This window comes from Sorghum bicolor, chromosome 9 (genome assembly GCF_000003195.3).
Source record: "Sorghum bicolor cultivar BTx623 chromosome 9, Sorghum_bicolor_NCBIv3, whole genome shotgun sequence".
In the NCBI taxonomy this organism is placed as follows: domain Eukaryota; kingdom Viridiplantae; phylum Streptophyta; class Magnoliopsida; order Poales; family Poaceae; genus Sorghum; species Sorghum bicolor.
Genome location: NC_012878.2, coordinates 3,872,233 through 3,896,489, shown reverse-complemented (window position 1 = coordinate 3,896,489; position 24,257 = coordinate 3,872,233). Strand labels below are relative to the sequence as shown.

Here is a 24,257-nt window from a genome sequence, read left to right as displayed (position 1 = left end):
GTTATATACAGATATAAAGCCTAGTGTCTAGTATCGGAGCTCGTGTTTTCAATCATTGAAAGATTAAAGTATCTTAATTTAGAGGTTGACGTAGGTAGAATAATTAATACTAAAGAAAATATTAATCTAAGATGCCAAATAAATTTAGCAAAAGAACATTATTATTATTATTGATCAATAACAATATTAATAGGACTATCCATCTCTACATGTGAAGAACCATACCCATCAATCGTGTCGGTGCGAAGACCTTCTAATCCTGCCACACGTGTAATAAAAATATACTTACATAATATATTATGAGGTGTCATCAACTCTGAGCGTACATTAAGAGTTCTCCTAATTATACATGCGATGAGTCTGCGGAATAACTTCTACGCGAGTTTTCGAGGAGCTTAAACAAAGTGTGCTGTATGCGGTCATTTAAGAGGAACTTGATAAGCCTAGCCTGTGCGAGGGACATAATTTTCTGTAAAACTAGTTCAGATAAAATTTAACATGCGAGGAACATAACATTTTGTTTTATTTGACAATCAGTGTCCAATTATAAATTAATTAAGCTTAAAAGATTTATCTCGCAAATTATCCTCTAGCTATTTTTTAATTTTATAAATAATATATATATTTTGCACTATATGCATATGTCCAAATATTTCGATATGATGAGTAATAAAAAAAATCATTTGGAACCAAAGAGGGCCTTATTGTGACCCCACCTGCCAGTGGCGCACAAACACCGCAGAAACCCTAGCTTCCCACCAGAACCCCTCACCTAGTCACCTCCCTTCTCCCTCCCCCGCCTCCTCCTCCTCCCCAGACCTCCCCTACCGGCGGCTTACCTTCCCCGCGTGCGCGTGAAGGAGAGCGGCCCGCGGCGATGGGGAAGGCGTCCAAGGGCTCGCGGAAGGGGAAGAAGGCGTGGCGCGCCAACATCCGCACCGACGACATCGACGACTTCTTCGAGAAGCAGACGCGCGATGCCCACGCGGGCGCCGCCGCCATCCCCTCCCTTCCTTCCGACTCGCTCTTCTTTGTCGACAAGCCGGCCGCTTCCGCGTCTACTTCCGCCGCCGGCGCCTCGGACACAACCACCAAAGGTCACCTCCGTCCCTTGCGCCGCCACTAACTTCTTCCCCCTCCCGCTCGATTTCAGTTACAAAATTATCGTGGTAGTTTCTGAATGAGTATGAAGTTAAATGACAGAGTATTATAAAGTTAAATTTCTTTTTGGAATGCAACATGGTAAACGTTACTTGTAATAAGAGTAACACATCCAAACAACCCATGATAATCGATGTGTCTGTCGTGCTACTGAATCGCTCAGTATCTGTTTGTGATATTATGGTAACATGTCAATCTTCAAATTCTAGACCGTTGTGTAATACTTTAGCAAGTCCCTTTAATCTTCATAACTAGGTGGTTCATATCAGTTATGTATTTGCCACAGTAGCTTCGGAGTGGAGTTTAAAGCATATCTACTTGATTACTGTTTCTGTTGCCACATCTATAACTTCATACTTTTCAGGCAATTCATGCCCTGCCATAGCTGAAATTTCGGTTACTGTTTTCAGATATTCCTGTCAAAAGGAAGATCGAGAAGAAGAGGGAGAAGGTTCTTTACCATGAGAGTTTGTTGAAGCGGAATCCATTTGTGCAGCCAATCCCATCTTCTGTGGTGAGCAAGAAGGATAAGAAGAAGGCAAAGAAGAAGGAACTGCAGGAGACACAGGGAGAGAAAAGTGTCCCTATGGTATCTACTGCATCAAATGGTCGTCTTGTTTTCAGTTTATTTGTGCTGCTTGCTAAGTGATGGGATTGTTATTTTTTCTCCACAGGAAGATGATTCTGTAGTAAAGAACTTTGACATCTGGGCTGTGGATGGTAGAGGTGATTCCAAGGCAAAAAAGGTGATGGAAGCCTCGTTAATACCCACTACTGTTTGTATCTAAAAGCACGTAAATTTGCATTTGCAAAGCGTACAATGTTCTATGTATGGCATACAGATCTCTATTTTTGAAATGCTGAATTTGGTGGCATCTGCAATTTTTCATATGGTCAAAATAAATGTGTGTTTTTGTTTTTCTACTGGCAGAGATCTACTACATCAGTTATTCCTGCTGTTGAAGTTGAGCCTGCAGGATGTTCATTTAATCCTCCATTGGAAGCGCATCAAGTATGTGTTAACATTTATTTTCAGAAGTACCTGATATGGGCAATGTACTCTATTCCTGAGTAGTTACAAATTGCTAGTAGGTACTCCTATATTTTTCAATGATGACAGTAACAGCTGAACCGGAGGACCCTGCTGTTGGTTTGTTAAAAGTGAAGTCAGTTGACCCATGCAGTTTGTGTTGGTATTTGTAGGACTCCCTTGCTCAAGCTGTAGCAGACGAAAAGCGTAAAGAGTACATGAAAGAATTGGGGCCAGCACCTGTACCACTCATAGTTCCTGGTGAAGCTATAACTGAAGAAGATGTATGTTTTATCTCTGATGCTTATACAGCTATTTTGCAATTTGGACAATGCCCTGTCCTACTAGAAGAGCAGCAGCCCCTGTTTGTGATTTAACTGCATGCCTATTTGGTTTGCATCTGTTGATTTTCTTTTCATAGGAATGCAGAAATCCATATTTAATTATAAATGTTTTTAGTGATTCACCAGGGTAAAAAGCATGTCCATTAACTTATAGCATGAAATGTGTTTTTTGTCATGTTCAGGTTGCTCCCGTTGTTTACCTGTGAAAGACTTGTTTGACATCTTATTTATAAACTCTGTGCTTTGTGATGATAAATATTTTTCTGTGCAGTGTTTGACTAACCATTTATGTGGCTTGCAGAAATTCTTTCTTGATGCTGATGATGGAGATGAAGATGCTGCAGAAGAGGATGGAGATCAGGATGCTGATAATTCGGTTGGACAAAGGTTAGACCTGAAAATCTATGGTAGTACCCTGTTATGTGACATTGGTATTATTTTGGCAATATAGATAATTCTGCACACATAATGCACCTTGGATGCTGGTTGCACTGCAATATGTTTACCAGAAGCCTGTATAGTAGTAATACAAAAAAATCTTGACAAATCTGCGGTTGTGACCACGTGTGCAAACTTAATTTTGAAAATATTGGTTCCCTTGGTTGAATAGTTTGATTTTCTATATAGCCCAAAATATATCATGGTCTTGGACTGTTAATGAGCTACAGTAACTATGCTGCCAAATTTTGACTTCGGTACATGGTACATCCATCATAAAAGCTTTCATGGTTATGGCATGGTAATCATGGTTGTAAAAATTTTATATCAGTTTTTATTTTGCATAGTTATTTATATGTTTTGCAAAGTGAATTGTTATTTTAGTATTTTGGAGATCTATACATAAAACAAGGCATGCTCTTTGAGCGATTAACTAAACTTTATAATTAACATTTGAAGTTTCTGAATGACCATAAAATTTTGGAATCTGATCTTTGGAGGGATCCTATGCATTCTTGGCCAAACATTCTGTTGGAAATGTTTAAATTTCAATATATTCCCTTCAAAAAAGTATTGGAGTCAAGATGTTTCCTATTGTGGCCTATTTATATTTGAAGATCTTATTGTATTTTAAATTTTTGGTTTATTTCTTTTCAGGAAGAACAAAACAAAAAGAGTTACCAGAGTAGAACTGAATAAAAGAGCTCGTCGGAAGGAGAGGTTAAGAGCAGAAGCGGAAGCAAAGAAAATGGAAAATATTTCAAAAGAAATTGACAGGTAGGTGGTTATGTTCTTGGGTCATCGAGGTTACTGTAAATGTACTTAGCAAAACCAGAATTCTGTCATTACTTTTGCAGCTTGCCAAATATAATGAATGAGATAGCTAAAGAGGACAAGGAAAAGGAGAAGAGGCGCATACGGCGAACTGTGGTTAAAGAGGAGAGGCGTAAATTGGGCCCACCTCGTCTGGGCAGACACAAGTACATTTCTATGTCAACTAATTAGTTTTCCAATAATCATTCGTGATGAAAATGGCTATGCTATACTAGATGCCTTGCAAACCACATCATTACACTAGTTACATGTACTGGTATGATGGTAGATTATTAGGAACATTGTGGCACAGAAATATTATCAAGCTATTGTCCTTGGTACATGTGTTGATTTTTTTAGTTTTGTAATAACCACAAGACTCCAAATGTTACAGATTTGAACCAGCTCCTGTTCAAGTTCTATTGACAGAAGAGATTAGTGGCTCTCTTAGAAAGCTAAAGGTAACAACTGTTTCTTGTTTTGTTGATTCTCTATTTTTTCTGCAGTAGTTAACTATAAAATTTGTGTAGGGGTGTTGTAATCTTGCAAGGGATCGCTACAAGAGCATTGAGAAACGTGGAATACTTGCACCAAGCAAGAGAATAAGGTTTGCCTTTGTTTTTCCTCCAAAAGACTTGTTGACTTTGGGCTGCTAGTTTTGAATATGCCATACTGACTGACATGAAGGCTTACATATTGTGATAGCCTTCTCAAACTATTCACTTTCAGCATGTGTCCATTTGTTTCGAATTGTCATTTATGTGGTGCCCCACTTCTACACACTTACTCAACATCCTGCATGACTTGTCTGATGGTTTTAGTAGTGTCTTGCCAGGGGTTTTGCAGTAATGTCTTATGCACCTGGTCAATCTAGCAACTGCCCCATTTTTTTTGCTAAAAGTTGAATGATCATTTTCAATAAAACCTTACAGATTGATATTCACCTAAGTTTGTTGTCCGCAAATCATTTTTTTTCTTTTTTAGCAAATTCTTAAGAACTTGAAAAGTTGGTCAATCTGTTGCACTCTGCATCTAAAACTTTTATTTTTCCTGTTTAGCTTTTCTCATATAACTTGATATTGAGTTCACCTGTCTAGGACATTGTACTTTTATGCTACAATATAAGATGTGTAACCTACAAACTCATCTATGTGCAGCAAACATCGGTAGTGATATCAAGCAGGTGATTTGGTGATCATAACCTTGTCCCCCAACAATATCGAGGACAAGACAGAGGGATTGAAGAGGCTTTACGATGAGAAGTCCCTGTTATAAGCAAATAGCTTGTTTTACGGCATTTACATCTCCCGTTGCATTTTCAGTGCCTAGTAGGGCAGGGAATGTTTCTCCCTTTCGATGCTTCTTTTCTTTGCCACATGGATCCTAGGAGTTGTTTAGTACTTAATGGATGTGACATGAATACATGACAGTAAGAGGGCTTATTTATTTGTGTTGATTCTGTTGATACGGGCTGTTGCTATACAATCTTGCTGTTGGCGCGTTTCATAGGATATGGAATATACTCGTATACCTGGGCTGGCGTGGCTAGATGAATGCCACCATTAATAGATGGTAAAGACAAGCACGGACCTGTGGATAATATGCAAGTGGAATGGACGATTAACGAATCCAACATTGGTGGATGTAGTATATTACCCACACCTGTGTATTCTAATCCAAAAGGAAAGATTAAGGCCTTGTTTGAATGTAGTTGGATTCGTATCAATGGATGGGTTGGAGTGAAACTTAAACTAAATTCTACCCCAATCCACTCTAACACATGTGGAAGTCACTTTGATCCATCTATTATGTTCTTTTTTAAAAAAAATTACACAGTATAACGCACACCTCTATGAATACTCGTGATTTATTGGAAAATTTTTACAACGTGATATGTTCATTTACTTTTGTGAGCTAAAAGCAACATATTATCGCACGGCTATAACTATATATGAGCCAAACGGCACTGTACATGTTGCTCAGTTGCAATTCCCAAACAATTCACCACCGTTTGGTGTAAGTGTAACCTCTTTGCAGACGAGGAACATGCCTCTCTACATGAAGGCATCTGTGAAGGGATCAGCGTATCTCCGGAAGTAACGGGTACCTGCACCTGCCCTCTTCTCGTTGTGGACGAGCATTGAAGGGTCCTTGTCGTCGCCGGATGCCTCCCAGCGGGCAACATAGCCGTCCCAGGAGGAGCTGACGAGCGTTGGGTAGTATGGATGCCAGGTGCAGTCTCTGATGATCGAGTCATGCCACGATAGCTTCTTGACAGTCTCCCCGCTTACCTGCACGGGCAGTAAGTCCAGCCGGTTCAGAGCAAGAAACCAGGGGCAAAGGGAGTATTTATGCTGAAAGATCAAACGTGTCGATGCACATGGGATATGCAGCTAATGCTGTTATCGTTCCCTAAGTCTCCATCTTATGGTCATAACCACATTAGGGGAAAATGGTTGATGGAGACTAACCAAGATCATCATGATATTACTGCTTGTAGTTGATAATTGATGTTAATGCTGGTGTAATGTAACTGGATATCCAAAAAACTGTACCAGACTTCAGATTTCAGCAGGCTACCATTTGGAAAATATTACACAAAATTAAAACATGAAAATAGTAACTCAAGGAGAAGGTGGATGCAACATACCACATCATAAATATGTACAGTCTTGTCACTTGATCCTGTGTATATGTACCTCTGACCCGTGCTGAAACAGAAAACACAACAATGGATGAAAAGATATGAACATAGACTGATCATTGTTACTACACTTGAATAGGGAAATTTACAGAAAGGAAAGAAGAAAAAAACACTTTGCGCATAAAGACTACAGCAACCAAGCCCACTAGAAAGTAGAAACCAAGAGATGATAACATGTAATACTTGATTGATATTACCATTTTTGTAAATTATTTCCAAAATTCAATTTAGATTGTTCCCTCTTTACATTCTATTCTAAGCAAGCAAGATAAACCATCGTTCGCATATTTGTCTTCTACATGATAAACTTACACGAAAATTGGATACCCAATGTTCAAAGAAAACTTAGCTGAAAGATCTGAATAAGTGCACCTAAATTTGCGAAATGCGTTGACCTTATGTCACTGTTAATAAGGTGCAAATGCAATATTAAATTACTGAACTTTCGTGACTAAAGAGGAGCAACCAGCAGAAGACATCATGGTTTTTGTTGAATTATTCAACTCAGGCTCACAAGGAAAGAGTGAAAGAAACTCATCACTGGTAAGGCCTTGTTTGGATGTAGTCGAATTCAAATCAATCTACATGTGTTGAGGTGGATTGGAGTGGAACTTGAACTAAATTCCACCCTAACCCACACCAATACACATGGATTGAAGTGAATCCGACTACATCCAAACAAGGCCTAACTGTTTTAGATGTGTGATCTTAATCTAGCTCATGACCACTAGTTATGTCAATTGTCAAATAGGATAATATTTTTTGAAGGCAAAAACTGTGGGGGAAATCCCCACAGCACTTCATTTTATAAATTTTGTAAAAAAGAGCACAAACATACAACAAGAATTTAACTAAATGCATCTAGCCAAAAACAAAAGGATGATCTAAGATCATCCTTGAACCGAAGGGATTGAAGGAGGCACTGGTTTTTGAAATTTCTGAACCAAATGTCAATGTAGTCTGGGCCATTATTGAACACTTTATCATTTCTTAGCTTCCATATCTCCCAGGAGGCAATGACCGTCAAATAGGATAATATTGCAAACCCCACAATCTACTCAAGTCAGTGGTCAAGTTTCCACTAACAAATGTAACCTTTTGAAAGCAGTTCAAAGGAAAATTCCAGTAAAGCTGGCGACATAAATAAAAATATCTGCTGTTCCTTCCTGACCTGTGCACAGGGGAGAAATAGCAACGGATAAGTGTTCGCAGAACTGAATGGCCTCTGTATGTGGCCACAGACTGATCATCTGGATGCTTAAAATAGTGGGCTTCTGATGGAAATGGCATCCACCTATAGTCCCAGTCCACTAGACTCACTGGGCGACTGTGAAATCAACAGAATCAAAATAAAAAGATAGAAATTAGTACCCACAAAAAAAGGAGGAGATGGAACTTAACATTACATAATAGGATAATTTTGCCCTAAGACATCGTCTGAACATTTTATTTCGGCTGGCACTGTCAAAAAAATGATTTTCTAGAAGACACTAGGTAGTGTCCTACAATAAAGAATTTTTAATGTCCTATAGCAAATTTCACAGTTAGGGTCCAGTAGCAAAATTATCCTACATAATAAATGGCTAAAGCAAGACCCTACGCTCTCACGACGGAAGACATTTTCCTGATGTCCCAAAGTTTGATTCTCTGATCCTTGCAATTGGAGATGAAATAACGCCCATCACCACGGCTATCGATAAATGTAACTCCATCTAAATGACCTGTCAAAATACCTGCTGACTTTTCCCCTGAAAGGCAACGTCTGTCCCACACCTGAGGGTTATAATTCACAAAATATAGTCAGTGAAGGTAAAACTCTATACATAGACGATTAATGATGAATACATGAACAGATCGTCACAAAAGAAAATATATGGATGATCTAATAGGCAATTCACTGAAGTTGCTTTTGCTGTAGTTCCTCATAATTACCTTCTAGGATCTAGATGGTATGTCTACAACTGCCATTTTAAAGTATTAAAACTTGTTTGCTTCAAGAAGTTTCATAGCTATACCAGAAAGCAATGTTTTACCTATCACATATTCAGGTCTAATTATGTTTATCATACAGAAAATTTGTGGTAGTTATATGATCTATTAGATGAAACAGATGATTCTAATGAAGTAAGACCAAGGAAAGCAAAAAGGAATAAGAAACATTCAGACAATACTAACCTTACAGAAACTGTCATCACTTCCAGAGTACAACACATTTCCACTTTCATCAGCGAAGGTAACAGCATTGACATCAGCCTTAGAGAAAAAGTGGAAAAATAAATGATCACAAAAAATAATTTTCCTAACACAACCCGTACAAGAGATAAATATTTATTTACTTCTAGCTGCCAATCCTATGACATTAAACCATATCATGGATTTATACCCAGCTCAAGCATGGCTGCGGCTTTCCATCATCAAGCAATATGAGCTTTGTAATAACCAGTTTTCACAAGTTTCAACCACACCCTGAAATTAGGAAAAAAAAATTGTCCTACAGGTAATCTATTGAATGATTAAGCTGTGATTGTACAATGGACTGCGGCTTGCTGATCTCCAGTCTACATAAATTGACTCCACTTGAAACTAGTTTTGTTTCACTTCGTCCTATTATATTTCCTTCTGAAGTGTGCAATCACTCTCTTGCATAAGGCACTAACATTGTATGCCATCATTAGAGTGTACTTCCAATTGACTCTATGGAATTCTTGAGCCACCAGACACTTCTAAGCACTGCAATGGAGTAGCTGTTTACATTGGCATTTTGTGCATGGTTGATAAAATTAGACACGACTAATTATTTTTCCCATCTGACGTGGTAAACAAACATAAGAATGCATATCAAATAAGATAGTGTTCTCCTGTGTTTTTCGAGAAAAAAAAAGATAGTGTTAATCAGATGGTTACATACTTTATGAGCACGGATACGGGCTGACACTTTATTTGTTGCAAGGTCATAAACATATATTGACCTTTCATTGTTGCCAACAACAATTTCTTTACCATCTTTTGAGAATTTAACAGAAAATATTCCAAAGTCCTCATCCTCATCACCACCAGTTAAATCCAATCCCTCATGAATTTCCTGCAGAACATGGATTACAAGCACATCAGTGACGTTTTAAGAACGCAGCACAAGCATGAAGCTGAAGTTTTTAATAGATGACAACAGGCAACAGATAAAAAAGGTTTGAGAATAGAGCATACAGTAATATTAGCATGTGATTCCTTTCCAGCACTCTGCACGTTCACAATGTGAACAGTAGGTGACAAACTTGCATAGGCCTGCAAAGTGATCAGATGCACTCGATGAAAAAACTAGGCATGCCAAACATGAGACTCGACTTGGTGAAGTTAACAACACACCCTGTATACAAAATAGACCACAAGATATGTCCCTTTCCAGGAAAAAGAAGCAGTGCATATAAAATTGATTAAAAATAAACTTTAAGTGGTAAACTAAAACAACAAGAATATGCCAGAACACCAAAGTTGCAGTCCTCTTGGGTGCCTATTTTCTTACTAATCTGAAATCACCTAATTACGGTAAGAAGTAATAAGCATTGGTATCAAGTAAGTGCTACTAATAAATTGTTGAAACTTTTTTAAATAGACATATTGACTACTTAACAGCAACCATTACACCCAGTTAAAGTTGTCGTTACAGCGATACAATCTCCTGGACCTGGTGAAGATTCTTGTAAAAATGTAAGAAACTGCCAGAATTGCAAATAGGAATACATACTAGGGATAAATGATTATAGACAGAGATATACTGTATGTTTGAAAGAGAAAAGGGTGTCGACCAGATATATGATTAGTCTTTATTTTTGTGTCAGTTCATTAAGAGAAGAAAGGCTACCAAATGTACAACACTAGTCACACAACACACCTAAGAGTCTAAGATACCAAAAACATCACAAAGCACAAAAGAGTTAAGACCATGCGTGCCACACTTGAATTACATAACGACCACAACACAAGGACAAGACGGTCTAGAAAACCTACGGAAACCCTGAGCCCCAGCTGAACACCATAGGTTTCCTTCCCCCTCTACTGTCCGCACGATCAAGAATGCACGTGGATAAGCATTGTTAAAGACACAATCATTTTGATGTTCCCATAGCTCCCATGCTATTAGAATTCTCAATGAGTAGTTTAATGTTAGGAGATTTGTATGAATACAGACATCTAGCTAGTATGGTCATTGGCGGCCCTAGATACGGTGAACATGTAAATCCAAAGGTCCAACTCACAGTCATATACAAAGACCATTAAATTTGTGGAAGGCTCTGAAGCCTGTAATTTTGATACCAAAGTTATGCCTTAGAAGAAGCTTTTCGGAAATTTAACCTGGTAGAGATTGCATCAAAATAGGTATCTTCTAGTCAGATCAAACACAGCGCAAAATGTGCCCCCAGAATAGCATTAAGAGGTCCAAAAGGAGAATTTTGGTGCTCAAGATGCTTACAAGGAATCGTTGGTCGGGTGAGAGAGCAATATCTGAAATCGTCCAGTGCACCATTCTGCAGCTTATATCCTTCTGAATCTTCCACCCTTTCTCGGCGTCGTAGACTTTGATGCGGCTTCCCTTATAATCACATCACATATTTTGCACACAGAAGAATCATCAGCCACCACACAACACTTTTGTATCAGCAAAACCAACCACCTACCCGAAACCCAGCGATGAGCAACGAGCCATCGGCGGAGAACTGCGAGACGTAGGCCTCGCTGTCCACGTCGTCGACGCCCCAGGGCCCCTTGCTGGGGATGTGCTGCCTACCGAGGTAGGCTCGGTCGGCGGCGGAGAACCCGGCGCCGCCCGCGCGGCCGGCCTCCCTCGCCGACACCAGCTCGAACGCCGAGAAGGGCCTGCTCCGTCGCGCCCAAGCGGCGCCGCGGGTCCTGCGGCACGGCTCCGACGTGGTCCTCGTGAGGTGGGACATCTTGGCGCACAGCGCGAACCGCTCCACGTCCTGGTCCCGGTCCCGGTCCCGGTCCCGGTCCGCCGCCTTCCTGGACGATTCCCCGCGCGCGCTCCGCCGCACTCCTCGCATCGTCCTGCCGTGAAAGAACTGCCGGAGCTTGGTGGAATTCGCGGCGGCAATCGCTCGCTCCTCGCAACAGCAGGCGAGTCGGAGCACGGAGGGATCAAGTCAATCCTGCAGACTCCCGCACTGAATTGCTGGAAAGGAACAAAAATATCAGGGGGTGTTCTTCCCTCGCTGAAAGCACAGCGGGGAAAAAAACACGAGCAATTGCAGAAACTGACAGCAGATTTTTTTTGTCCCCTGGAATTGGAACCATACCGGGGAGCGGGACGGAGGCTGGCTGGATTCCGCGGAGGCACGAGGGTTTTGGTGGTTGGTCGGCGGCTTCTTGTTCTTGGGAACCTGACTGAACTCCAGACTCCAGAGTCGAGAGAGCACCGGGCGGGCAAGAGATGGCGTCCGAGGCTTCTCCCGGTGTCGCTGGCACGCGGGACCCACGTTGCGTTGCGCTCGTGCGGCGGGGAGAGCAGTCGCGTGGCCCGTCGGACACCTGGCGGCCGGCGGTGCAGGGGCAGCCTGCGCATCAACGGCGCGTGGCGTGTGGCGTGACGTCAGGCTCCGGTGGTGAACCCCCCAACCGGCAACCGGGATTCTCACTGGAAGTGGGACTCCGTGGCAGCAGCATACGGGCTTTGTTTTCAGTGATTAAAAAAGCAGCATACCGGGCGATATATGCATATTTGACTGTTTGGTTCCACCAACTAAATTTTAGCTAATTAAAATTATTTTAGCTACTCTTAAGTGATTAATAGAACTAAACTATTTTAGCTACTTTTAGTCAACGTTTTTGGAACTTTAGTTACTAAAGTGACTAAAGTTTAGCTAGCTAAAATTTAGTTGGTGGAACCAAACAGCACCCTAGTATACACGACATGAGCAAAATAAAAACTCCAATATTGCCGGTGGCTTCAATTTCGGGTACCGAAATTCATCAAAATTATTTTTAGACTTCAACGAGAGGTGTAATTTTCTAAAACTTTTAGATCTAAAAAGTGCATTCAGCTTAATTCATGACTATACATCTACTGAGCAGAAGAATCTGTTAGTGAAATAAACAATAGAAAATATGATGTTTACCATAAAATACTTTGTATTAGTATAATATGAAATCCAGAAATTTCTTGTGGCCATCTCTGAAATTACCAAAATTCAAGGATAAGTTTCCCCAATTCTACCAAATTGTATTCATGTGTTGGTGACCAGTGATTTATGTGGTTCACAAGGTTAATGGAATCACATGGTTCAAGAAAAAAGAATTAAAATCCTAGTCGCCAAAGGAGCTAACAACTTCAACGGTTTGCTAAAACTCACTTCGTAAATCTATAGTTTTATCAAGTCTCAAAACCAAATGTCAAGTAAAAAAATAGGCCTTTTTCAACAGTTTGCTATTTGGGCTTGACAAAAGAACTTGACATCCTAAGATTTTTGCCAAAATCACTAAATTGAGCCTCCAACAAGTTGGCAAATTGGGATACACGTGATGCCAAGCGATGGATGACTTGACATATTTGTCAAGTGAAGGGGGAATTTTGCCAAGCTCACAAAATTGTCAGGTAGTTTTGCCAACTTGTTGGAGACTGTGTTTTTGTGGTTTTGGCAAAATCTTAGGATGTCAAGTACTTTTAGCAAACTTTTGGAGGACAAGGTATGAATGACAAAGAGGAGGGTGGTGTGACATTCGGATGGATTCATGAAATTGGATAGATTTTTTTTTGGGGGAGCTGTGAAATTAGATAAATAGCTTCGTTTGGAAGAGCTCCATTCCCTGATTCTTTAGTCCTGTTCCTTGAGCCCTAATGGAGCGATTCAATTGAATTCTCTTAGCAAGGAGCTGGGTGAGGAGCCGATGAGAATTGATTCTCTACTAATCCCAACAAAAATATAATAAGAGGTAGAGTGAAATAGTTCTTTTAGCTTTTCAACTCCTAGTGTAAATGGAGTAGTGATTCTCTCGTGATCCTCACATGAATCAGTTGGCATTTTGAGCATTTGGTTGGTTAGGAGAGTGATTCTCTTCGAAGAAACTGAAGCTGGAGCTCTCCTAAGTGACCCCGTAATTTGAGATAGGAGAGGGAATTTCAGGGTAGACAACAAGCTGGGGTGAAGGGAGACGAAGGGAGGAGTTGGAGTGAGTGACGCCTTGTTTAGTTCACCCTAAAAATCAAAAAGTTTTCAAGATTTTCAGTCACATCAAATCTTACGACACATGCACGAAACATTAAATATAAACGAAAACAAAACTAATTACACAAATTGCCTGTAAAATCACGAGACGAATCTTCTAACCCTAATTAGTCTATGATTAGACAATATTTGCCACAAAAAACGAAAGTGCTATATTAGTGAAATCCAAAAAATTTTCACATCTAAACAAGGCCTTAGGTTCTCTTTTTTGAGGAGCATCAACACTAGCTTCTTGAGTGAAGTCCTGCTAAACGTTAACTCATGAAATGACTCTACGAAAGTAGCGAGAAAAATATTTTTTTATTAAATTAAAAGGATACAAAGGCATCTAAATGTGGCTTCTCTGATCTGATTTCTCTGATTTTTCAAGCAAATTTGTTTGTAATAAAGAAATCTAACCAAAGTTAAAAAAAAAGAAATCTAAGAACCAAATAGGGCCTCACATATCATTTGAACCATAAGCATTCAGTTTCAACTACTGCCTATCCTAACACAACACACAGCCCATTATGTATGAGGCCCAAACGGCCCACCACGTTCCAGTGGGGCCCACAAGGCTGTAACATTGGACCCACGAGTCGGATGATCCAGTGGGGCCTACCTGGAGGTCTCGCCAGCGACGAGGCTCTCCTCCTTCCCAGTCCAGCAGGCCTCGCCGTGGCCCGTGGCCTCTCCCGCCTGGATCGTCCCGTTCGTGCGGCGGCGTCCGCTGTCCGCTGCTGCCGTCTGACCCCGGATCTCGGTCGCCCCGCTGCCTCTGCTCCCGGCCACTAGCCGCGCATTCCCCGCTAGGCGGGGGGCCCTTCTTCCGCCGGTGTCTCCCGCAGCTCGCTGCCCCCCCCATTTCCCAGGCGGGGAGAGGTTCGAGGTCGGGGCGGAGATGGGAGGCGTGCCCTGGAAGCGGGTGGAGCTCGCGGCGCTCGTCGTCTACGCGCTGGGCTTCTACCTCGACATGATCCGGAGATCGCTTCGCCTCTCGCACGGTACGGCGGCGGCAGCAGCAGCCCTCACCCCTCCCGTCCCGTTACCCTTCTCTGTCAACGATTGCCGCTCCTCACACAGCTGCTTTGCCGGTGGTGCAGATTACTCCGGGAGGCTCTACGGACTACGCGCGGGGTCACTTTCGGGCCATCTGAATGTGCGTGGCGTCTCTCTGCTAGTGTTCAATCTCTCATCTGAAGACTGAGGGAGCTGCCTGCTTGATCTCGTTTGCCTTCTGTCGCAGGACCTGTCCGATGCGCAATGGAGGAACTTCCGTGGGAACTTGCCTGTTCTGACCGCGGTAATGGGGGCATTTCTGATGTTAGTTAATGGGCTGCGATACTGCTATGGCCTGAAAGGCCGTGGGACAGCCTTGTTGTGGCTTGTGCTGTCCTTGAGCTATCTGTGTTATCTTCATGGCGCTTGGTATGCAACTCGCCAGCCCATTTTTGTTTTGGCTTCTTTGTCATCCCTTTTGTAACCCGCTAACGTGTTTGTCTTCATGCAGTGTTGTCTTCATTGTTTTAATTTCATTGATTAATTACTGTATCGTCAAGGTCAGTTCTTACATGTTCCCCCACTGTTGCTTCAAACTGTCTTAGTCATTTCTCCCTTGTTGTTTGTATATACAAAAAGTACTATGTATAACGTTAGATAGAAGAATTGATCTCACTGTCAGTACAACAAACAGTTACTTTTTTGTTTCAGAGTTTTTTTTCTTTATTTTTCGAATAGTTTTGTTTCAGAGTTGATGAACCTTTTCTGGAAACTGTGTGATCTGAACGTTGTGTCAAAAGCACGAAATGACTCCAGTCGTTGATACACATAATATCGAGTAGGCGGTAAACAGATTAAAGAAGAGGTCATACTGTAATTATGTGTTTTTAAATCTGTGAATTTATATCCAAAATCCAGTGCACAATGCCACTTGTTTTGTTTTGTGACATCACTAGCTGCTCAGTCGCATGGATCAGTTAAAACCAATCATGAATGGATTTGGAACTTTTGCTACTGTAATTTTGGTTAATCTCTGCTTCATTCTCTGGCTGATCATAGTTCTATATTTTGCAGCTATTTGCTCATTATAAGTATTGCACAAGCCTCATTTGGAGCTTCAACTTGTCTGTTCTTGTTCTTAACCGAGTTTATGAAGGCTATTCATTCTCATTGTTCGGGTTAGATTCTTTATGCTGCTGCTTCATCTTACCCTCCTTTGCAGGAGGATCTTTTTTTCTAAAGTGCCTTTTAATTTTATTTGATGAGAATTAACTTTCATATTGAAACAGGCAAAATCTGGCTTTTCTAGACAATTATCGGGGTACATTTCGATGGCACATATGCTTCAATTTTGGTATGCTTCACCTTATGTTGTCTTATACTCTTACTTGATCGAAATAATCTATGTATTCTGTGCATTTGTATATAGAAGTTTACTTTAGCTCTTCAAATTAGTTTCTCTTCAGATATGGGAAGCCATGAAAGATTTGGTGTTGACTTGAAAAGGACTAGTGTTTTCAGTTTTTTTTCCTTAATTATGTTTAAGATTTGTTGGTCCACAGTTTATCAGCTATCAATAATTATTATCCCAATTAATATGAACATGTTCCCAGAATACCAAACCCCATGTCTCACTAAAACTTTTAAACCATTTAATTAAGAAACGAGATACTCGCTTTTGCCATTCAGTGGAACTATTCATTCTCTCGTTGCTGTGAGGTCGCATGCCAATGATCTGGGCTACTTAATTTTGGTGATTATCTTGCAACATGCCTAAAGCTAAGGCATGTATTGTCTCAAGTTGTATTAAGCTTGATCCATCTATCACAAAGAGTTTCTTTGTATTCATTTGTCATAAGTATTGTGCCAATTTTTGTACTCAGTTAGACATCTGCGTTTATGTGACATCAAGTATGTCTAGTTTACTTGATTCAATATTGGCAACTTTCTAATTTCCTGTGGCAGTTGTATTACGGATGATTAGCTTTGGATGTGATTACTGCTGGACAGTTCATTCTTCTCACTTTGATCACAAGGTACTATGTTCCCTAATGTCATACCTTTTCTGTACATGTTAGTTTTTCAGCATCTGATCTTTAATGTTTGAGAAAGTTGATCTGTCTAGCTTGACATTCTTTCTTGGACTGTCGTGTATCTGATATCTGACAGAATCTGTATGAAAGTCAGGTTTCAAATCAATGTTTGGAATCGGCCTTATTTTGTAAAGGAATATTTTTTGGAAAAAGTCTACACAACCCCCCAAACTATCTAGGGTGGGATACTTTATCCCCCAAACTATAAAACCGGATATTCTACCCCCTGAACTTTCAAAACCAGTCAAATAACCCCCTCGAGTGGTTTTAGAGGATGGTTTTGTCTTTTTCTTTTTTATTTATTTCCGCTGAATCTTTGCAAAATCGTAATAAATCACAGAAAAATCATAAAATAAAAAAATTGTTGGACTCTTGATGAGTAGATCTACACAGTGAATATATAATATGGTATACTTTAGTACAAAGTTTTTGCTGTAGCTTTAAATCTATGTTTTTCTGTAATTAATTCGAATAATTCATATATGTAGTTCCTATGGTCCAATTGTGGTAAAATTTTTATGGTGTGCTCAATATTGTATGCTTGAACTATGGTAAAAATTTCATACTCATTGGATCACGTATAACTTAGTTATAGATAAAGCATGGATTTAACAAAAATAAAGCTAAATAAATCTATAACTAAGTTATACGTGATCCAATGAGTACGAAACTTTTACCATAGTTCAAGCATACAATAATGAGCCCACCATAAAAATTTTACCACAATTGAACCATAGGAACTACATATAATGAATTGTTCTTATTAATTATAGAAAAACATAGATAAAGCTACAACAAAAACTTTGTACTAAAGTATATCATATTATATATTCATTGTGTAGATCTACTCATCAGGAGTCCAACAAAATTGAATTTTTCATTTTATGATTTTTCTGTGATTTATTATGATTTTTCAAAGATTCTACGGAAATAAATAAAAAAGAAAAAGACAAAACCACCCTCTAAAACCACTCTAGGGGGTTATTTGATCGGTTTTGAAAGTTCAGGGGTAGAATATTCGGTTTTATAGTTTGAGGGATGAAGTATTCCATTCTAGATAGTTTGGGGGGTTATGTAGACTTTTTCCAATATTTTTTGCTCATAGTTGTCATGGATATCTGCATCTCTATATTTTCTTAACTGTACCTTTGATATAGTCAAATATGTTGCTGTACCAGCTTTCATATACACAAAATGCACTATCTTGCTCAATACTGTAGTATACTAACATGAGCACTCTCGGTACAGAAACATATGCAAAGATGTCAGGTTTGTTATTCTGGCAAAACATGCTACTTTGCTTTGCAGGTATTTTATTCGTCCAATTTTTCTTGTATCTATTTTTTGCTTAATTTGCTAAGGTGTTACATGATACACCACTGTTAGTTCTAGACACATGTAAGAGGGTGTTCATGAGAACTGGATAATTACATGGGCAAGAACCAAACTAGTATGTTTTAAATCTAATACGTTAATAATTACTGGGCCAACTCCTTTTATTTTGCTTATCAACTGACTGGCATAGGGATTTTTTTGGGGAGAGGAATAAGGCCTCCCAAGTAAAGATGTGGAAGAATACTTAAAGGAATGATTAGGCCTATTGGTGAACATAGAATACATTTTCTCTGTTGTCTGTAAAGTGGGCCGGTGGGCCCTGACATTTTTTTATAGTTTGCACTATGGTATATTATTATATATTTTATTGATTTTTATTTAGCATCTGTTACTATTTAGCTTAATCAATTCCTTATGAAGATGAACGATATGTCTATCTGTTTTTCGCTCCGGTGATAGAAGTAATGTTCTTGGCAGGAAAGAGGGCTCAGTGTTGACAGGTACACTTTCCTCACATATTTATGCTACTTGACATATGCTCCACTCTACATTGCTGGTCCTATTGTTGGATACAATGCCTTTGCTGCTCAGGTTGGTTTTTTCCCCTATAGGTAGTTTTTTTATTGAATCTGTTTTGTTATCAAGGTGAAAGCAGAAGAAGCACTTTAGAATGATATTTCATATATGAGTTCTGCGTTAAGAAATGAAAACCATTTTCCATGATGAACATATTCTTAGTTTGTATTGTCAAATTGCTTTATTAAAAAATGGTGTAACCAGTGCTGAAAGCTATCAGATAAGGTGGGTCTTGGGAAGGGAACTTCTAGACTGCCTTACAGAGTTACACTTGCATAAATTCTGCAAGGAGGTTGTAGTTTTTAGTTTTGTACCATTCAGCATAATGGTATCAACTGGTATATGGTACCCAGTAAATTCTATCTATTCTTGCACACACCTTGTCATATAAGTTGTAGAATTTCTAAAATGGAGTTCAAAGGAAATAGGCCAATCTATAGCGTGACAGATGTTTAGTCTGGAACTCTGGATTTCCTTTCAAGACAAAGAAAGAAAGAAATATGGAAGGTGTTTTCAATTTGAATTTGGATATGGCTAATTGTAATATACCATTGATCATCATGAATTTCAGTCTTTATTTAAGTTACCTCATATTTTTCTCATTTTCTGGGAAACTTAAGAAATTGCATGCAGAGTTTTGGAGATGAATTTCAGTTGTGTTTCTAATTCATGTAGCGGTTTAAAAGTAGCGTTCCATACAAATGTCCCAGTAGTTATGCATACTAACCTTTTTGTGATGTAGCGATCTTGCAGTTAGAGGTACCTCAGAAAAACTATTCATTTGCACAAATATCTTTGTATGGCCTGAGGTGGATCTTAAATTTCCTCATTATGGAAGGCATGACACACTTTTTCCACTACAATGCCTTTGTAGTAAGGTATTTGCTTGTCTTCATACTATGTGGTTAACTTCTTATTCCTTCCTATAATGGTATATACTATATTCTGAAATTTGAATTAAATATTCTGACAACAGCCGATTATGGCAGCACTTATCCCCATTTGAGATCTTCATCATCAGTTATGGGGTAAGATTATATTGTACATTCTCAGAAAAAAGATTACATTACAACTTTTATACATATTATATTTCCTGCAAGTGCTCCAGTCTCCAGGCCTTACTTCTGACTTTGTCACTTATGGAATTTTATATGTCTTCTTTTTAGTCAATGTGAAGCAGTATTTGCATTGTTCCTTATTTGTTAGATTTTGTTAATTGATTACCTGTATATAAGTTTTCTTGCACCACCTATCAGAGCATCATGGCTTTTCATTTTTGTATTAGTGTCTGGGTTGGTTTTATGTCCAACTTTAGTATGTGTTATACCTCTGTTCTTAGCTAACATTCTGGAGCTGCTTTGGTGGCTTGGTTCATTTGGTTAATAATCAAGCTCATTGGCTTCTCAAACTTTTCAATGCAGGTTTTAAACTTTATGTGGTTGAAATTCTTTCTTATTTGGCGCTACTTCCGGTTTTGGTCACTGGTACTTCACTATTTAAATTTTGTATTCAGTACTACTCTGACGTACAGTATTATATGTTTTATTTGTCTTGAACAATTATTTATGTAAATATGTAATGGATAGTGTCGTTATCAACACAACTTTGTTCTGATCTCAGCATCTGTTTTATGTTATTTTTTGATAAAATTTAAAGCTGAGCACTTCATCTCAGGTTGGAGGAGTCGAGACACCTGAAAACATGCCTAGGTGCATAAATAACTGTCACGATCTGGAGAGTTTCTGGAAAAGCTGGCATGCTTCTTTTAACAGATGGTTGGTTAGGTATGTGTCAGGTGGTTTAAATCTGTTCTGGGCTACCACATATATCTCCTGGGGACCTTTGTATTTGTCTTGCTTCTTCTTTTTTGGTTTTGCTTGAAGTAATGTATAGTTCATTTCTGGTTATAGCTTCACAATTCTTTGATTGATGCACATGGAAGCTGCAACAAATGTTTACTTATAGTTTTGCATCCCTTTACACCATATTTTTGAATCCCATGCATGAAGCTTGTATATAGATGTCATGGGCAGCCAACAGGCTGCCAGGGCCGATGGGCTGAAAGTTCGGGCCGGTTATCTTTATAAGTTTAGTTATCTTTGTATTTGCAATTTATATTAGTCGCAGATAGGTTATTTAGCAAAAGAGGTGAAGTAGAAGGGACATAAATATCTGTAGACTCTATTGATATAACCAAGCAATCAATTATGAAGAAACAATTCTAGTCTCCCTCAATCTCTCAAGCTTTTGGCAAAGCATAAGGCCTAGTTATCCCAAAATACCCCCTCAATCTCTCAAGCTCTTGGCAAAGCATAAGGCCTAGTTATCTATTCTAAATATCCATCTACATAACCAAATATCCATCTACCAATAACATCTGGTATCAGATAGAGTCCAGCGATCCTCCTCCATCAGCCAGATCCTCCAGCACCTCCGATCCTCCATCAGCCGTTTCAAAAAAAAAAAAAAAATCAAACCAGATCGCCACGTCGCTTACCTCATCCATAGTGACGCGCCGCCACAGCAACGCCACCAGCCGCCGCCACACCCACATCACCACAGCGGCCGCGCCGCACCCCCATCACCACAGTCGCTGCACCGCAGCCTCATCATCTCCACCTGCCACCGCCGCCGCCCACCCTCGTCGTCGCGCCGAGCACTCCAGCAAGGCGCTCGGGCAAGAGCTTCCGGCGGTGGCAGCCTTCCCTGGTTCAAGGGGCTCAGGCCTCAACGACCTCCAGAGCGACAAGCTGGCTGCTCGTCTCTTCCCATGGGATCCAGGACGCTCTCGGCACCTTCCTCGACCACTATCACTGCAGCTCGAGGACGAGCTGGTCCTCAAGGGAGGGGGAGATGTCATGGGCAGCCAACAGGCTGCCAGGGCCGATGGGCTGAAAGTTCGGCCCAGTTATCTTTATAAGTTTAGTTATCTTTGTATTTGCAATTTATATTAGTCTCAGATAGGTTATTTAGCAAAAGAGGTGAAGTAGAAGGGACATAAATATCTGTAGACTCTATTGATATAACCAAGCAATCAATTATGAAGAAACAATTCTAGTCTCCCTCAATCTCTCAAGCTTTTGGCAAAGCATAAGGCCTAGTTATTCCATAACATCCCATTCACCATTACAATAGAGTTGGTACTTGTCTATACTAATAGTTGGTACATGGACCAATATACAGACATTGATTAGTCCATGTTGCTTTGTTTGATTGGCCTCTTGGTTATTGCAGGTACTTGTACATTCCTCTTGGTGGTTCTCGAAGAAAGCTACTGAGTATCTGGGTGATATTCACGTTTGTAGCAGTGTGGCATGATTTGGAATGGTAGCTTCTGCAGAATTTTACAGTTGACATGATTGCTTACTCTGTTGATACATCAGATGTAATAACTTGGATTGTTCTATTTGATTGCCTAAACAGGAAACTTGTTTCGTGGGCGTGGTTAACTTGCTTATTTTTTGTTCCGGAGATATTGGTCAAATCTCTATCCAACAAATTTCAGGTAAAGTTTCTTTAGAGAACTGTGATCGGTAGACCTGCTGTTGTTGCAGTTCATCTGGCTTTTAGAAGTTACTACAATCTAGTTTAAAAACAGCTATACAGCAAGATACTAAATTTACTTAAAATATATCAAGTTGTCTTTGTTTGAGAAAATTGATCCATTTTGTAGTTTTGATTTGAGTTAAGGATGGTATATTTATTGAGGATCTAAATAACTCCATGCCAATGTATATGGTATAAAAAAGATCTCAAGACATCCGCTGGAATGATTTTTCTAAGATGCGTGGATATTTCGGCATTCTTGCAAATTGTTTCATGGAAATTTAACAATGCTACCATCTAATATATATTCATTTTTTTTTTGCAGGCAAGTAGTTCCCTTGGGATCCTTGTTCATCGTGAATTTAAAGCAATTGCTGGTGCTGTGACAATCAGCTGTCTTATGGTACGTTCCGCATCTGTTTCTGCATGCGCAGCTAGAAGAATGCATGCAATTATTACCTGATCTCCAAGTAGCAGTAAAAGTATCGAAGATATTGAACAATACATAACCAAGAAAATACTAAGAGACTTCACGAAATCATCCATGTAATATTTAATGGAAAATTCAAATGTGCCATGATCATTTGGACAACGGCGGGCATAGGAAATCCAGCTGTACATCAGATCAGCCATTCATACATTGTTGCATGTCAATGCTATTTCTGAGATGTTTCGTGCACAGGTGGCAAACCTTGTCGGTTATGTTGTGGGACCATCTGGGATTAAAGTTCTGCTCTCAAAAATGGCTGGGAAGGATGGTGAGTTGCAACTTCACACCCATAACTTGCGATGAATTTCATATGTTCTACATTCCCATGGTGAGTCAGATGTACATGGTCCAGTGGCCTTTGTGGTTAATACACGTTCCCATTTTGCAGCCATGCCTGCCCTTGCCTACATATTTACTACCTTCTACGTGGGTGTTAAGGTGATCGCTCACTACTCAATTTCGTTCACCATTTGTGCGCTCTTTACTGATAGCTGGTGACATCATTGCAGCTTATGTTCCACATACGTGATGAACGCCCGTGCCAGGGGTGATTGGATGGAGCTGAAGATCATGTCTTCAGTTTTGACCCATACGCTTACACGCTCAAGCAACTACTCTTTTCTGTTTTGGCTTTGTTCTGGAACACATTTAGCTTATAGCTTCATCTCCTGTAAGCGTTGATTTCTGATTTTGCTGTAGGATAGAGAGGTAAGGAGCTTACTGATCCACCTGCTGAATCGACACAAGTTGAGTTGTAACCATGATTTCTGTTTGACAATATACCCGCGATGGGTAAGCCTAACTCAATTTTTTTTGAATCATGAATCCAAAATGAATGTGTTTTGTTAAATCTACTTGAAATGAATGTGGAGAGGTACGTAGAGCCTGTGCTGGAGAGGATCGCTCACTAATTGAGTAAACACCCATCGGGTTTTGGGTACCTGTTGCCATCTTTAGCAACAACACAGCACCTGTTGAAACAATTTAGTCATGTGGTATGTATTAAACTAGCAAATTTGATTGACGGACTCAAGGTCTTCGGTCTTGGTATCAACGGAGGTCAAGATTAGGTAAAGTACAAATATGAGGACGACCGCGGTCAAGATTAGGTAAAGTTCAAATATGAGGACGACCGTGGTCAAGATTAGGTAAAGTTCAAACATTAGGACTTGAGGGTGAGACCTGTTGTTATTATATAACCCCGTATGGCCTCATCCAGCAGCCCCCCATCACAGCATCCAAACAAACTCCGGTCTCAAACCCTCCAGGCATTGTTCAGGCTTTAGGGAGAAAGGTTGGTTAGTGTTGCTACTGAACATCTCTTAGTTTAATTTGTCCAGTCCGCAACTCTATAGCTTTTCTCGGTCTTGCATGACAGGTGTACCATCCAATCCAAGCAACCCTGGGTGAAGTGGACATGCATATACGTATACGTATACTGCTGCTGTTGCTGCATTTCTGCCACAAAGGAGTTGCAAGCTTCCATTCCTCAAGAGTTGATGAGAGCAGCAGCC

The 24,257-nt window shown here is 39.9% G+C and overlaps 3 protein-coding genes across 3 annotated transcripts; 2 read left to right on the top strand and 1 right to left on the bottom strand.

Annotated features, from left to right (window-relative positions):
- Positions 682-5,271, top strand: LOC8075956 (uncharacterized protein At2g40430). The gene is made up of 11 exons (XM_021447491.1): positions 682-1,097; positions 1,572-1,750; positions 1,836-1,907; positions 2,093-2,173; positions 2,365-2,475; positions 2,837-2,922; positions 3,631-3,750; positions 3,831-3,953; positions 4,181-4,247; positions 4,317-4,393; positions 4,944-5,271. Exons 1-11 carry the CDS (start codon positions 878-880, stop codon positions 4,954-4,956), a joined length of 1,149 nt encoding a protein of 382 aa, XP_021303166.1. The 5' UTR covers positions 682-877; the 3' UTR covers positions 4,957-5,271.
- Positions 5,570-11,959, bottom strand: LOC8069478 (LEC14B homolog). Its single transcript, XM_021447490.1, has 10 exons — positions 11,800-11,959; positions 11,164-11,675; positions 10,959-11,078; positions 9,695-9,772; positions 9,399-9,572; positions 8,666-8,743; positions 8,091-8,263; positions 7,662-7,817; positions 6,437-6,497; positions 5,570-6,077 (listed from the first exon to the last, which is right to left on the bottom strand). Exons 2-10 carry the CDS (start codon positions 11,545-11,547, stop codon positions 5,841-5,843), a joined length of 1,461 nt encoding a protein of 486 aa, XP_021303165.1. The 5' UTR covers positions 11,548-11,675; positions 11,800-11,959; the 3' UTR covers positions 5,570-5,840.
- On the top strand, positions 14,359-23,575 carry LOC8069477 (putative membrane-bound O-acyltransferase C24H6.01c). The gene is made up of 19 exons (XM_021448258.1): positions 14,359-14,708; positions 14,808-14,863; positions 14,951-15,132; positions 15,215-15,263; positions 15,778-15,881; positions 15,993-16,057; positions 16,669-16,739; positions 18,045-18,104; positions 18,609-18,722; positions 19,461-19,585; positions 19,684-19,735; positions 20,129-20,191; positions 20,382-20,491; positions 21,942-22,034; positions 22,131-22,212; positions 22,579-22,656; positions 22,936-23,011; positions 23,132-23,181; positions 23,253-23,575. Exons 1-19 carry the CDS (start codon positions 14,606-14,608, stop codon positions 23,292-23,294), a joined length of 1,575 nt encoding a protein of 524 aa, XP_021303933.1. The 5' UTR covers positions 14,359-14,605; the 3' UTR covers positions 23,295-23,575.